Raw genomic sequence first — 17,199 nt, 5'->3', positions numbered from 1 at the left:
AGCTCGTATAGTGTATTTCTGCCCCCAAAAAAGGCGCAGTGGAATGATGAAGTTACAATGCATAACCAAAACACTTAATACAAAAAATGAAGAATATGTTCATGCTTGATACCAGTGACACCCAACTATTAAGTATTGTAAAGTTTTATGGGAAGCACTTATGTACCTACTTCTATAACACTTACCCTCGGATTCTTTATCTTTGTCTTTTCCGATAGAGGTCTGTTAATAGAAAATACATAAACTTCAATAAACCTTTCTCTTGTTAATAGTACAAAAAATGGATACTAGCATAATTATGAATGTATTAGTAAATGCTTTTCTGGTTTGTGTTTGAAATCATTTTTTTCTTTTTTTTCGCCAAATAATAACAAGTATTTTTAATTCGACAAAAAAAGGCTTCAAATATACTAGGTTTATAATTCTGTACGCCATAGTTATTAGTATATGTATTGGCCAAAGGTGTATTACAGAACTGGGTGTATTTTGAATATATTTCTATGAGGGCTACTTAGGTAAAACTAATAATACCAAAACTTAAATAATTTGGAAAGTTTTTACTTTTCGTGTAAGATCTCAATATAATAAATGACAATTGTTTAAACTAATTTTAAATTTCCACAATACACAGAAGAATTCATAAAGGATATTTTTCTTCGTATAGACTCCGTAAAATTCAAATTCATAACATAATATGGTGTTATGTAAACGATTTGATTTGCTTGACAATTAAAATAAAGCGAAACCTTACGTCCACGGCTTCCCTCCTCATCTTCACACAATTACTATCATTGTTTTCATAGAACATTGCAAGGTTTCGTTTTATTTTAAATGTGCAGAACTGCTAATCATAATACTGATATTAACTGTTCTCGTTTTAAAATAATAATTTATCAACGGTATGAAGAATAACGTTGTCCAAACCAAATGACATTTAAGCACTTTCAATCCTGTATGTTTTACTTACTAAATTAAATATGCGGGAGGGATCAAGGCTTCTTTTCAAACGTTGCAGACAAAATTTGAGATGTTCATTCAAAATAAACTGTTAAAGTAAACTAATAAAATACCAAACTTTAAGGGAGATTCAAATCGAAAAGTCCCTTATTAAATGGGAAAAATAAACTGACTTGATACATGCCTTATCTTACGTAAAATAATGTTGGATTAAACCTGGTTTATAGCTATCTAAACTGCTAAGATGTTAATGTAAACAATTTTACAACTTACAAAGTAGAATATGATAACAAAACTACCGAACTCAAAGGAAAATTCAAAATAGAAAGTCCCGTGTATAATGTCAAATCTAAATTTCAAACACATGAAACGAGTGGATAAGAACTGTCTTATTCCTGACTTGGTACGGGCATGTTCTTGTATAGGAATTGGTGGATTAAACCTGGATTTATAGCTAGCTAACCTCTCACTGGTATGACAGTCCCATAAAATTCAATTATATTGTACAAAACAAACAGACATAAAATGTAAAATTTTAAAAATAGGGGGAACAGCTGTCAACATTGTGTTACAAAAAAATGCAATCTTAATCACTATAAAATACCAAATATGTTTACAAAGAAAAACATAATGATATATAGACAAAGCACATGATCAAAACGGAAGTCAAATAATACTAAATGACCATAGCACAATAGCACAATGACAGAATGTAAAAGTACCAAGCCATGTCAAAAACCTATACATAAATATTTGACTTGTTTACCTGTACGTAAGCATTTGGCAGTCTAAAATACGTGTAAATGACATACTTTATTATAACAGTGTGAACACAATTGTTTTTGTATAAACAGTTGACTTTTTGATCATCCAGCAATGATAAATATACCGAATCGTTCCGGATTTAAAAATTGCAGAATTTCGAATTGAATGATTATACAGAAACTTTTAAAGTGTTTATATGAAATTTTATACACATTTCAATCATCTATTGCCAACTTTAAACAAGTTACAAAATGTATTTGCCTTAAAACAAAGAAAGGGAGGCCGAGCTGCTAATTAACTTATGATATTGCTTGTGTGCATATCCGTTATAAATCAAAAAGATTTAAAATTTCACTGTATTAATGTGAAAAGGTAATACATAAAAGGAGTAGGTTCAGTAAGACCCCTTTTTGGCCTCAAAATATAGCAGTTTTAGAAAACTGTGAACATGTAATCGTTTAGATATTTATTGCAAAGTAGAATGCTTCTGCTACATAAACATGGGCTGTTTTTGACAACACAATGCACATATATCGGGTACTAGCATCATTAAGTCATGCTAAATTACTGAAATCTTCACAATTGTAGCATTTTAGTTAAATTTTAGACGGTTTCCGTCTGAAATGAAAGTGGCCGCATTCGTGTTCATTCATGATATTGAAAAGTAAGTTGTATTGGATGATAATACATGATATATATAAAGGTTGAGGATGAACACGGATGCGGCCACTTTCATTTTTGACAAAAACCATCTGAAAAGTGACGATTTTTGGCATATTTGATAGATTTTTCATATTTAAGCTTGAATCGGGGCGTTTTAAATGACTTATTAAGTTGAAATCTTCCACATTAAATAATTGAATCAATTGAAATAGACACTTAAGTGTTTAGAAAGTGTCTAAAATCTTTCGTTAGATGAACTTGAAAATTGAGACCGAAATCGACCCTTACCGGACCTACTCCTTTAAGAAGTTGATAAGAATTACGAAAGTATTTCATTTTCTGTTTTTAATAGGACTTGAAAAAATTAAGTAGAAGCTTTGTTTTGATATTAAAGTTGATTCCTATAAACAAAGAATATGTTGTATCCATCCATGACACAAAATCAGTACATGCACAGCTAAACAATATCCAACAAAAAGCAAATCAACAGCCCTTTCATTGCTGTTCTTCATCTCAAAGTCACAGTGAGACCATTAACACGGAGACAGATAATTTCATTCAAATTCATTCCTGTGGCATAAAAGAGTACTGACTGATACAATAACAGGATGAATACCAATTGTTTTGATTTACAGATAATTAGTATCAAATGTATGAGTATTAAATGAAATCTTCTTCAAAAAGTGAAATAATAAAAGAGCCGAACTCCGTGGAAAATTCAAAACGGGTAGTCCCTGATCAATTGGCCAATTCAAAAGCTGAAACACATCAAACAAATGAATTATTACTGTCATATTTCTGACTTGGAACAGACATTTTCTTATGTAGATATATTTCAAATCATAATTGACCACAGTTAATATGTCATGTATTACATAATTGAACAGTTATTGTGTAAACTCCTGGGGGTTTACGCAGTATATATTGGACGATGTCCGTAACTCGAATAATTCAAGCCCTTTCCGTGTCCGATGTTCTCCCACACGAGGGCTTGAACTCCTTGTGATCATTGGCCGCGTTGCCTGCTCTCTGTGAGAGAGAGCCAATCAGCGGCGATCAGGATAATGAGTCTGCGCAACTCTCTTGTAATTGTCTTACCAAACACGTGTGTTCAATTAACACAAATCCGATAATAATTAATTAACATCAATTAACATCAGTTTACATCATTTAACACCAAATAACATCCGGAACTCCTCCTTCTTTAGCTGCCAATTTAAATCAAAATTCCCATATTGCAAAGCGGTGTGAAAATTCCGGTTGACGATCTTGATCGAGGAAGACGTTCAGGCGTTAATGTAGCCTTCGTAGATGAGCGGAATATAACGACTGAATTATTCGGGTTACGATGTCCGTAGTCTTTCGGAACAGCGGGTGTTATTCGAAATACATCTGTTCTTTCTATGGCCACCTTTCATATACATGTGCAATAGCTAATTAATTGACCTGTTGCATAAGCATTAGCATCTTAAAGTTGCTATAGAGATATGTTACATATGATGCGAAATTTGTAATGTAGCAAGCTACTTTAATGAGCATTTGAATACTTCCTTGCTCGCAATTACAAGCTGCTAATATTTACCTTACATATATGCGTAGTTATTTTAATTAGTGTCAAACGTTGAAACCAGCTGTTTTTAGATATGAGATAAGATTTCATGTGAATAATGCGATTTACATTCGGAAACGAGATTTGTCAAAACTAAAATCTATAACAGTAGTATTACTAGCATTTCATTTAAGATTACTAGTTTAGGGAAGATGTACATGATGTACAAAGCAGGCTCATTTTTTTTCTCATACTGAAATTAAAAGGAAGTCTTTCTTTCTATCTCAGGAATAGATTATCTTAGCTGTATTTGACAAAACTTTTAGGAATTGTTGGTCCTCAATGCTCTTCAACTTCGTAATCTATTTGGCCTTTTTAACAAGTCTTAATTCGAGCTTCACTGATGAGTCTTTTATAGACGAAACGTGCGTCTGGCGTAAATATAAAATAACAATCCTGGTAATTATGATGAGTTTATTTGCACTTTATTAAAATTTCACGTCTAGGATAGACCAAGGACGTATAAAATCTAAGGACTTGAATACTAGTAGATGTAAAACTAGAGGCTCTAAAGAGCATGTGTCGCTCACCTTAATATTAAACAAAGGAAGCATCCTCATTATTGAATTCAATAATGAGGATGTTAAAGTAAGGGTCAAATACGGTACAAAATTACGTAATAATAAATGTGAATGATTTGCAATTATATATGCTTATATTGTATTTTTTTTTCTATTTGTAATTGACTAACAATCAGTCAGATTATATTATAATTAAAAATGTATGTTTCAAACACAAATTAAACTAACAAATACTAACAAAATATTATATACTGCTAACGGTTAACGAGGCCGGGATAAGGTACCGGTATTTGATGTATCAACTAACAAATGTGAAAAACTATCAATAAAACATGAGAACTGTTAAAAAAAAAAAACAAAAAAACAAAGGAAGCAGATGGATTCATGACAAAATTGTGTTTTGGTGATGGTGATGTGTGTTTGTACATCTTACTTTACTGAACATTCTTGCTGCTTACAATTATCTCTATTTATAATGAACTTCGCCCAGTAGTTTCAGTTGAAAACTGGTCATGTTGACTTATTTGTAAATCTTACTTTGCTGAACGTTATTGCTGTATTCAAAATAATAACCAAAAAACAGCAAAATTTCCTTAAAATTACCAATTCAGGTGCAGCAACCCTACAACGGGTGGTCTGATTCATCTGAATATTTCAAGGCAGATAGATCTTGACCTGATAAACAATTTTACCCCATGTCAGATTTCCTCTTAATGCTTTGGTTTTTGAGTTATAAGCCAAAAACTGCATTTTACCCCTATGTTCTATTTTTAGCCATGGCGGCCGACTAATTTGTTGCTGAGGTAGCAGCAGCCATTCCCGACGAAGGGTATTGTTTATTTCATGACGTGTTTGAACTGGGGTGTCCTTTCGAGTACTTTACGCCCAATAGTGTGCCATATATGCTCGATATGGATCAAATTCGGGCCACGATTGGACCAAGGAAGATAAACCTAATTCAATTGGAACAATGGCTCTTCCTCCACTATGTTAATTTCCAACTTTGGCGAGCTCTGCACTATATTGGATACGGGCAACTTTGTGTCTGTTCGTAGGCAAAGGTCTTCGAAATGGTCTTATCGCACGATTACCAGAAACGATGAGCCGATCTCGAACAGATCTTGTTTGGTCATCCCTCTCTTTTTAGGATTATATTGTTTGCAATGGGTTTCCTTCAGACCAACCTTCATGATGCTTGATTTTCCCTAGCAGATCTTATAGGGGGTCTTCTTGATCTCGGAGGGTCTTTAACATCGTTTGTTGTCTGATTTTTTATTCTCAAAACGACTTATAGTGGAATGGTGATGACCAACAATACGTGCAATTGTCACAGCGACAGACCTGCTTCTCTCATGTTGATTATCTGTCATCTTGCTGCAGTTATGAGTTGTGGATGACCAATTACAAGGTGTCAATCACATAACTTTATAAACTTGGTTATTTAAAGTGTTGAAAACAATGAGGATAAAAAGTTAATTTAAGTTGACATTATATGTTATTTGCTTAAAACAATAAATAAAATTTCATTATCGAAAACTCTAACCTCAACATTTTCTGCAGTTATATTTATTTGTTTCATTTAGATTATTATCTAAGAGTTTAAGGTTTGTATACTAGTATCTTTGAATATTGGAAATGTATTTCCCAATCAAGAATGAAAAACAATTAAATAAGAATTAATACACAATATTGAGTTGTTGTTGATAACGGGTGCATTTCCAATGCCTCTATTTGGGAATGATTAAGTCACGCGTCAATAAAAATCATAATACATCAGTCACCATTCCTTGAATATACCTCTTTTCTTCCATTTCAAATTCTGATAAATTTGAAACAAATTTATAGAACAGATTTAAATTTCAGTGCACAAATTCTGAAATTGATATAGTCAATAAAAGAGTTGTGCATCACTTTTGAAAAGTTCTTGGTCAGTTGGCCAAAATCACTTATCACTCAGAATAGTATATCAAGGAGGTTATACTATGTCTCAACTCATTCTTTATTGAAATATTTTACAGGAGTATAATAAAAATAGAATCTTTAAAATAAAATCAGATAAAATGTCTGACTAGTTGAAAATTGGCTGGATCACAGCACTGACAATGCTTGGGTTATAACTAACAACTTTTGATTTGATCGTATACGTGTTAAGGGGTTATAATTAATTTGGAAAAAATAATGAGCACAGATGCCAAATCGACATACAGTTTTCGCTATTTGTCCGCCATTACTGGATATCACACAGGTTCCCGTAAAATTTTGACGTCATAAAACAAAATATCTGACACCACAATGGAAAAGTGATTGTTGTCTGCGTCAAAAGTTCAAGCGGCCGGGTCAGTCGGGATTAGCGAAAAGGTGTATTATTGTAGTTGTAAAAGTTTAAACTGGTATTAATATATGAAATTACATCAAAAATGCATTTAATTCACTTAATAAAGCCGGATACTGACGACCTCGAGCTGACGACAGTAACTATATAAAGGTTCAAATGATAAATAAATATATACAGAAATTGTCCACACTATAAAATGATAATGTATTCACATAAACATTATTAGTTTTTGTTGCATGAAAATTAAAGAAAAACTTTTTTATCCATTTTAGTGCTAAACTCGCATTTCAATGTTTCCTGGATCAAAAACAGTTGGAATATTTATTTAATACAGCTTTAATGAATGACTATTCAAATATAATTCATACAGATTATATCATATTTGCTTATATTTATAAACGTCTATAGCACTCGTTATAGTGTGAAAAATAGAAAGGCAACAACTTTTTTTAGAGTGAAATTATTATACTACAGAAATTATACTTTTTGCTTTAATTCGTTACGATGAGGTTAACACATACGATATGAGTGAGGGAAAGGAATAATATTTTAATATTTGTAATTTTACTCCTACTTCCAGGAGGATTCATTTGAACAACTTTACTAGGGTCATGTGCTGGGAGAAAAACAGAACTATGCCTCATATCTTGAATAACATCTATAAATTGACAATGAGAGTCGGTTGAGAACAAAACTTTGACAATTTCATTTCAGCTTTCCAATTGATTCATTTGTAGCAAAATTTCAGCTCCACCTGCATATATATAGAGTATATGTCCTAGTTAATACGATATTGCATAGTTAACATTAAAGGAAATTGTTGTTTACAAGGAAACTACAAACATGACAGGTTCCAAGTGATGAAGTTATGTCATCTCTGCGGGAAAAAATGGTTTATTGACTCAAATACAAGTTGGGTGACCGCTATGTTATGTCTGTTTCAAAGATTACGACATACATGTTTCAATCGTCGTAACAACAATTATGTCATCTTTCCCTCAAATTTGACATCATTAACTCAGACTCATGACCGAATTTGTACAAAAATGATAAACGTGGGATCTTCTAGTTCTGTTTCAAAGGGTTATAGTAGTTCTTTCCTTAGTTTAAGTATTTTTATTAGTGCTTTTTATGTTTATATGTCTGTGTTAATTTAAGCAAGTAATAATCTAGTCCACAATTTTCCATGAGAATAAGTTTCAAGTTCAAAATGTCATACTCGGTCAAATATTAAGGGTAGACAATTCACATCACAAAAAGTTGATGTCTCCGGGTAAGATTTAGGTGATGGTAGTATACCGATGGTCAAATCTCGCAAATCTTGGAAGTGACAAATCAAGGTAAACAATAAAACCAGAACAATGCCGGGACGACAAGGTAATAATCTCCTACTATGAATACATTTTCAAGACATGGAAGTTAACTATTGGAAGGCTAATATCACAACGCTTGACATATATTCTATCTTGAAGTTGTTGACAATTGTTTCCGTTCGTTTGATGTGTTTGAGCTTTAGATTTTGCCATTTGATGAGGGACTTTCCGTTTTGAATTTTCCTTGGATTGCGATATTTTTGTTATTTTACATCCATCTGTTTCAATATCGAGGACAGGATCAAGGTAGTTAGCAGTCTATCTACTTTCTATATAATACTTGATCGCAAGTTAACTAGGATATGCTAGCACTCATTGAAAAGAGGATTAGATAAGATTTAGATTGGATCACCAATCCGTTATTGCATTTATAAACATTTACACATATGTTGCTGTCACATGTCGGGTGTCACTCATAAAACAGGGTCTTGTAACTAGTCTAGAGCTCACCCCCGGTATTTTGTGAAGTTCTTTTCGTTTTAAATTACTTGAAAATTATATATATATTAATCAATTGAAGATTCTAATATGTTATTCACTTTTGTACCAGACTTCACCATCAAATCTAAAATGTGTAATGCCCTTACCACTCAGAAATAATATAGGTCCTGTGGATTTAATAAATGTTCTTAGGCACTGATTTCCGTGCATATTCGTAGATATTTTATTTTATGGTTTTTGCAAAGTCTGCAAACACTCCTTTAGAAAATTTGTAATTCGTTGAATATTTAAATTCGTGGTTCCCCTGTACTCCCGAAATCAACTGAAAATGGTATCCAACGAATATTTGTTAATCCACAGTATTTCATATATATATATTATTTTAAAACAAAAATATTTTTCTAAATTCGTAATGAAACTCAGTTGTCAATTACAATAAGTTTTTGTTGTGTAACAGAGCCAGTAATATTTATTGGATAATTCTTGAATAGTATATGCAACTTATTTAATAAATGAAGACATATTAAAATAGTACAAGTCGCCCCTTTCTGAATAACAAATGTTCATTTATGTTGTAAAAGACGTATTTTATTTAGAATAAAGGTAAAATATTGTTGACACTTAATTTGTGGAATTAAACTATGTGTATTATTAGTCTGCAGCAAATTTGACAGAGTGAGTGTTTTCTATAATTATAATGATCCTGATATGTATCAATAATAAGAAATTAGAGAAACTTTAATGCAAAAAACTCGTACGAAATAAAAATGTTTATAGATTGTTGAATATTTCACAAAACACCGATTAGAAATTTAGAGAAAATTATAAAGAAGTACATATGAGTACAGAAATTGACATTATTTATAGATTATAACATATTTTTCCATATCCGCCCTGATCCTAACACGATATAACATAACATACATGTCTTATGAAACCTGGTGCAAAGCCCAATTATGTGATAACTAACTACATAAATACTAGTATAATAAGTTATCAGATATTTAACAGACTGAGTGTCAAAATTAAACTCTTGTTAGCGTGAATGTGTACATCATTTTGTCGTCGCCTTATCAAAAGTTGTAACATGTAACACAATGTATATATGATGACATGTAAAAAGAATATTTTGCAAATCAGCTGGGTTTGTTTTAGTTGAAAGAATACCAATACACGCCATGCATTATCATCTACAAATTTTTATTTTCCTAATTATGTTACAGATCGACAAGACTTAGTATTCAAGTAGATATGTGGCCCGTCATAGCTTACTACTATTGTTTGATATTTGAAAATGGCTGAATGTTAACATGTTAACAACATTATGTTTGCTTTAAATGTTACGCACAATTTTTAGTAACTGTTTAACTGTTTATTCATTTAACATTAATTTAAAGCGTTTATAGTATTAAAGCTGATTGTAATAGCTTGAATTAATAATATTGTATGAATAACATAAAATATGTATCTCTTATCATCATCATTGAGAAAATATGTTTGGTTGTTTTTGTTTGTTTGTTTGTTTGTTTGTTTGTTTATTTTTGTATTTGTATTTTGTAAATGTCGGCTGGTATCATTTCTGTATAGGAATTTACACCAATAAAATTATTTGATTTGATTTGATTTGTAGTTGTGCACGTTCTTGTCCCCTTGTAATATATAAGATAGTCTTCCCATTGTTAATTTGTATAAGAAACTTACCACAACAGGTGTCAAACAATACAGAAATAATCCTAGACACAAAAATCTGTTCAACTTCTCCATGATTTAGATGTAGTATTCAGATGTACAAATTGGTGAATATGTTTTGTTTCCCCATCAGAAGTGGAGATTTCCTGTCGGGAAGTGATGATCGAGAGTCAACCAATCTTCATTTATATACGTCTTGAAAGTATCTTCCTCGTCTGCACATGAGGATCCACAGAATATGTTTTCACGAGGGCGAACGACAATCCTTTTTCGTTATAACTTGTTTTATATTTACAAATTACTAAGAAATACATTTAACACTCAAAAGAAAAGAAACCGCATTTTTTTCAACATGTCGCCTAGGGATGTTTGAAATGACTAATGACAATTTAAAATTATTAGTAGCGAGCAATCTAGTGTATTAAATGCATTATACTAAAGCAGAGCTGAGAAGCAGAGACATATATACACATGTGTATATATGTCTCTGACTAAAGTAGATAAATAAAACGCTGAATTTCTGTCTGTATTCTTTTTTTATATAAGATGTGCCTATTAAATCATTTTTATCAGTGCAGGGTCATATTATTTAAGCATCAATTAAGATAAAAAAAAAAAAAAAAATGAAACAAAATTGAAAAAAAATGAAAAACATTTGCCATGTCATGTTTATTTATGTTTATTTGTTACTAACTTTTGATCATTGACCACAAACAGATGACCTCAAAAGTACAAAATGTATATTTATATGTATATTGTCATTTCCCTGTTTATATGTTGTTTAATGTAATGCATTTGTCATAATTATATAACATGAATTCCAAGACTTGCTTCAATAGGTGTATACGTAACAAGTGCAGTTAGTCAACTTGTCTTTTGTACTAAATATTTAGTGAAGTATGTGTACGATAGTTCGTCGTTGGAATATGATTGAATTTAAATTATTTTTCAACAGAAATGTAATTAATTAAATAACTACATTACATGCGCACAATTTTTAGTAACTGTTTAACTGTTTATCGCCCCCCCCCCCCCCCCCGAGGTTTATTCAAAATACACTCAGCCGGACGGAGATTTCCTGCGTAACAGGAGCGACAAATACACATACATTTACAAATAACATAGAAGTGAAATGAGTAGAATATATACAATGAAACATTTTTACAAAGCTAAATGTATACTAAATCTATTGACCATACAACAAAAAAATCCGTGCAATCTGTAAGTTTAAATAATCACGTGATCACATGAACACAATCAAATAATAATGGATAGTAACAAAAAGTGTAACATATATAAATATATTCATATGTGCTGATTTACAGAGAAAGCAGTAGTTTTTCAACCTTTTGTATGGAAATAGAAAGGTTAGTTAATACATGAACATTGCAATATTTCAGCATTCCATAAAGTTTATTGAAATTTGGGTTGATTCTGTAGTAATTAGGAATATGCATTTCTTATTTCAATAACATCAGCATTGTTACAAAGTGATATGTAATGATACTCATCTCCAAGACCAGTTTCTAAAACTGCCCTATTCCAAACTCAAATGAACTATCGTGAAAGAAGAGGGACGAAAGAAACCAAAGGGACAGTCAAACTCATAAATCTAAAACAAACTGACAACGCCATGGCTAAAAATGAAAAAGACAAACAGAAAAACAATAGTACACATGACACAACATAGAAAACTAACGAATAAACAACACGAACCCCACCAAAAACTAGGGGTGATCTCAGGTGCTCCGGAAGGGTAAGCAGACTCTGCTCCACATGTGGCACCCGTCGTGTTGCTTATGTGATTACAAATCCGGTAAATAGTCTAATTCGGTAGGTCACATTCATGAAAGGGAAGGGGATTGTAGTTACGACGTAAGGAACATATCCGATATCATTTGTGAAACGGTTATTCCATAACGGTCAACCAACTCGTGATGGCGTCCGTAAAATTTACAAGGGATAATTTCAACTTCACCATTTGGAACTCTTGGTTTAATAGCTTCCTTGTGAGCAGTAACCCTCTATCAAGAAAATCATGATAGGAAATGCAAGCACGGGAATATCGTATCAATTAGGAGATATATACCCCGTATGCAGGTGCTGCTGGAATGTTGCTACTTAGAAATGGAAAGTTCACAATTGGAAAGCTGAAATCATCTCTTTTGTCGTAAAGTTTTGTTTTCAACCGACCCTCATTGTCAATTTCTAGATGTAAGTCAAGATATGAAACCGACTGTATCTCTAGTATCCTTTATCTCCAATTCGATGGGATAGATGCGTTCCACATAGTCACCAAATTTTGAATTGTTTAGTGAAAGAACGTCATCTATATAGCGGAAAGTAGATTTAAAGGATATTGCTAACTTCTTATCTTTCTTCCTAAGAAGTTCCTGCATGAAGTCAGCCTCATAATAATAAATAAACAAGTCGGTAAGTAGAGGGGCACAGTTTGTTCCCATTGGGAAGTAGTCGATATATTATAATATTTGATCTTTTCAAACTGAAACAATTTCAAAGTTCTTTTTTATAAATTGATGAATATTGTCTTTTAATAATTGGTTCTTAAAAACAATTTCACGTTAATAAAAAAAAATGAAATATGTATGTAAAATATCAAATAAATAGTTTACATAACTCTACCAAATTTAATTATTATTTTTACGTGCTCCATGATTCTGTGTTGACTGATTATCATTTTTATCCTGTAAATTTCGGAAGTAAACTCAAAAGATACTTACTAGCAATTAACAATCACTGAATGAAATATTATTTTGCGGTTATACATTTTTTTCTCCAAAAGTCCAAAAACGTGCAAAGAGGGCTTAGTTTAGTAAATATAATTCATTTGTTCAATAATTTCCTCCACATTGTAATAGCAAGACACTCGTTTCATGTTAATTTCAGTTCAGAAAATTCATTCCGAAAAGGCAAATGTTCATATAAGTAATCTGTTGATAAGACTCATTTGTGTCAATACATTTTATGCCTTATATAAAAAAAAGAGAAACGTTGGTTTGATGGTCCATTAAATAATGTATATAAAAACGAGGAACGTTGGTTTGATGGTCCATTAGATAATGTATATAAAAACGAGGAACGTTGGTTTGATGGTCCATTAGATAATGTATATAAAAACGAGGAACGTTGGTTTGATGGTCCATTAGATAATGTATATAAAAACGAGGGACGTTGGTTTGATGGTCCATTAGATATTGTATATAAAAACGAGGAACGTTGGTTTGATGGTCCATTAGATAATGTATATAAAAACGAGGAACGTTGGTTTGATGGTCCATTAGATAATGTATATAAAAACGAGGGACGTTGGTTTGATGGTCCATTAGATAATGTATATAAAAGCGAGGGACGTTAGTTTGATGGTCCATTAGATAATGTATATAAAAACGAGGAACGTTGGTTTGATGGTCCATTAGATAATGTATATAAAAACGAGGAACGTTGGTTTGATGGTCCATTAGATAATGTATATAAAAACGAGGAACGTTGGTTTGATGGTCCATTAGATAATGCATATAAAAACGAGGAACGTTGGTCTGGTGGTCCATTAAATAATGTATATAAAAACGAGGGACGTTGGTTTGATGGTCCATTAGATAATGTATATAAAAACGAGGAACGTTGGTCTGGTGGTACATTAGATAATGTATATAAAAGATGAAAATGAAGTGAGCTTGATAATAATATCTATTTTTGTTAAAAAGTCTCTATAAGACAAAAGGCAAAAACTGTCAATAATGGTATTAGACAGACATTAATGATATAAGAAGTTAATTAATGGTTTTATTTAAAAAAAAAAACCACATCTAGGTTTTTACTTCTGGTTGCTTCTGAATTATGCTTAAGGTTTCAAAGATAACATGAAATTTCGCTAATAAAACTAATAGTCGACCTTCTGCTAGGAATTTGGCATTATCATGTAATTTTAATATAAATGATATATAGATTTATGAGCTTGACTGTCCCTTTGGTATCTTTCTTCCCTTTTTTTTCTTCCTTATGTCATAACGTAAGTCCCATCTCCTTTTCACAAATGTGACACACCGAATAAGACTTATAACCGGATTTGCACTAAAATGGACAAAACGACGGAAGCCTCATGTGAAGCAGGATCTGCTTACTCTTCTGGAACACTTTGAGATTAATTTTCGATGTTGCGTTTTGTGTACTATTGTTTGTCTGTTTGTCTATTTCTTTTTTGGTCACGGCGGTGTCAGTTTATTTTCGATTAATGAGTTTGAACTTCCGTTTTGTATCTTTCACCTCTCTTTCACTTTAATTTCTGATGGATATGTAGATATTAGAAGGACCTATACAGCAAATATATTTTTCTTATTTATATGTTCGCATGACAAAAAACATTTTTCCCAGCAGTCTTTATATCGAAAATGAGGTGGATAGTGGACATATATATATATATATATATATATATCAAAACTTGTGACACTTGAAGAAGGCCATTTGTTGAGCCAAAATATTTGTCAACACGATTTAATAACAACATTTTCGTATTATAACATCTTATATCAGTACCGTTGTGCAAATCTTTAGACTGATATAATTTTTTCCTCATCTGCATAGTATCGCCTATTTTAGACGATCCGGTACATAGTAAATTTGCTGGTTGGTCTTTTGTTATAGACTTTTATATATATATATAATATATACACGGAAACTTCATAACATAAGGCATCCGTAAATCTAGACACAACTGCAGATATCGAACTGAACAGTTGGGGATAGAACAGACATTAAATTCAAACTTATTACAGCTCTGAATTTAGATTGCCATTAAATATTTGACACACCCTTGGTTTTTAGAACAAAATGAATGTGGTAAAATTACTGAAAAATATGAAAGTGGAATTTTACCCATTATAGACCAATATTTTAATTTAAATATATACTGTAAGTTTCGGTATATCCAAGTTAACCAAGCATTTCATTTATTTGTTTTACTTATCATGCTTATAAACAATATTACACAAGTTGTTTTGAAGGGGTTCGCTTAATAAAAAAGTATATAGGATTCTGAAAAAAATATCATACATAATTACAAACAAACCTAGCTACCTATGTTTTTCAATAATTTACAAAATAAAAATTAAAAACAAATAGTTTTCCAAAATTTAATATCTCAATGATACAAAGTCTTAAAAAAAATTAATAAACCTACCATAATTATATCAAAAATTATCTAATATCAAAAATTCAAAACCATATTTGTACATAATTTCTACTATAAGATTAGATTAGATGCTGTATCTATTTTGAACTATAACTCTACTTATAGTTGTATTAATTGCGCAATATAACTTTGAATTTTGATTGTGATTACAGTTTTCAAATTACAGTGGCCAAATACCTAAAATCTAAATACATGGTAAGAATCAGCATATCAACTTCAATTTTTGTTAATATCAAATAAAGTTTAATTTTGGACCCCGATTTTCCTGTAAAGTTCAGTACTTCCTTGTTTTACTTTTAACTAAGATTTATTTCGGACCCTAATGTGGACCAATTTGAAAACCGATTCCAAAATCAAAAATCTAAATAAATGGTTAGATTCAGAATATCAAAGTTATCAGTAAGGGCCATAACCCCCAAAATCGATCCACAAGCGGTAACTCTTCAGATGACGGTTTTAATAGAGGTAATACAACAATTTTGTATCTTTTCTATTCAACAGCACTTGCATGACAAAAATATTTTTTGGACGGACAAAATAGTTCTGACTTTCCGCACTTTAAAGTATAATAAGCTTTACATCATCAATAATCCATTAAAATGAGGTCACGACTAGATGAATTCTGACAGAAGGATATTTAGACCTTATAATTATGCCATACATCAAACATATTTGACTTATTGCTGATAATATCTAATTACAACCGTTGACTAGAGTGATCTTGAGTGTGTAGGTAAAGGTTATTACTAGTTTCCGTTTAGTAAATTATCAAGCTACGTAAGCATATTTTCCCGCCGAAAACGGGAAGTTGATGTTATTAAAAGTATGTAGCATTTTGGATTTGTGAAAGATAAATTTATCTGGACTACCATATTGGGAAAATATCACGATAACGTTCGAAAGAATGGCATCAAAAGTAGTATCTGCATGAATAAAATGCTGCTGCATTAAGGCGACATTAGTTACCGATGTACAAATATTATCAATCGATTAAAAAAAAAAAAGCTACAAAAATATTTTCAAACACCTGGCAAAGCCATGGCAAAAAGGAAAAGAAATACAAAAGTATATCAAACCCGAGCATAGACCGAGGGTTAGTCTCGACTAGACCAGAGGGGTAGGCACATGCTGCTCTGCATGTTGAAAGTAAGATCACAAAAATACTGAACTCCGGGGAAAATTCAAAACGGAAAGTCCTAAATCAAATGGCAAAAACAAATGCTAAAACGCATCAAACGAACGGACAACAACTGTTGTGTCTAGTCGGCAGGTCACATTTTAGGAAAAGATAACGGGATTGTAGTTACAACAATTCGAATATATTCGTCGTCATCAGTGAAACTAAGCTACGATGCATGCAAAAAGCCTCTATCAAGAAAACTATGATAGGAAATTCAAGCAAATATTGCATCAACTGGGAAATATATACTAAATATGCAGGCGTTATTGGTATGTTCCTACATTGAATGGAAAGTTCACAATTTGGAAGCTAAAATCATTTCGTTTGAAGTAAAGATTTCATTTAAACCTACCCTCTTTGTAAATTTAAAGGTTCATGTCACAATATGAGACAGGCTTAACTGTATCAAACGAATAAAGGAACAAGTTGACAAGAAGAGAAACACATTTGCTTCCCA

The 17,199-nt window shown here is 31.7% G+C and overlaps 1 protein-coding gene across 4 annotated transcripts in view; it reads right to left on the bottom strand.

Moving 5' to 3' along the window:
- LOC143053981 (uncharacterized) overlaps positions 1-10,565 on the bottom strand; it is a 77,069-nt gene extending 66,504 nt beyond the window's left edge. For all 4 annotated transcript variants that reach the window (XM_076226812.1, XM_076226819.1, XM_076226829.1 and 1 more), the window contains exons 1-2: positions 10,366-10,565; positions 186-222 (exon numbers count right to left, since the gene is read on the bottom strand). In XM_076226812.1, the coding sequence (XP_076082927.1) occupies positions 186-222; positions 10,366-10,428 (100 nt within the window). In that variant the 5' untranslated portion in view covers positions 10,429-10,565. The remainder of the gene's footprint in view (positions 1-185; positions 223-10,365) is intronic.
- Positions 10,566-17,199: the final 6,634 nt, after the last annotated feature.

This window comes from Mytilus galloprovincialis, chromosome 1, assembly GCF_965363235.1.
Source record: "Mytilus galloprovincialis chromosome 1, xbMytGall1.hap1.1, whole genome shotgun sequence".
In the NCBI taxonomy this organism is placed as follows: Eukaryota; Metazoa; Mollusca; class Bivalvia; order Mytilida; family Mytilidae; genus Mytilus; species Mytilus galloprovincialis.
Note: the sequence above shows the minus strand (reverse complement) of the source record. Positions and strands in the feature narration are given on the sequence as shown.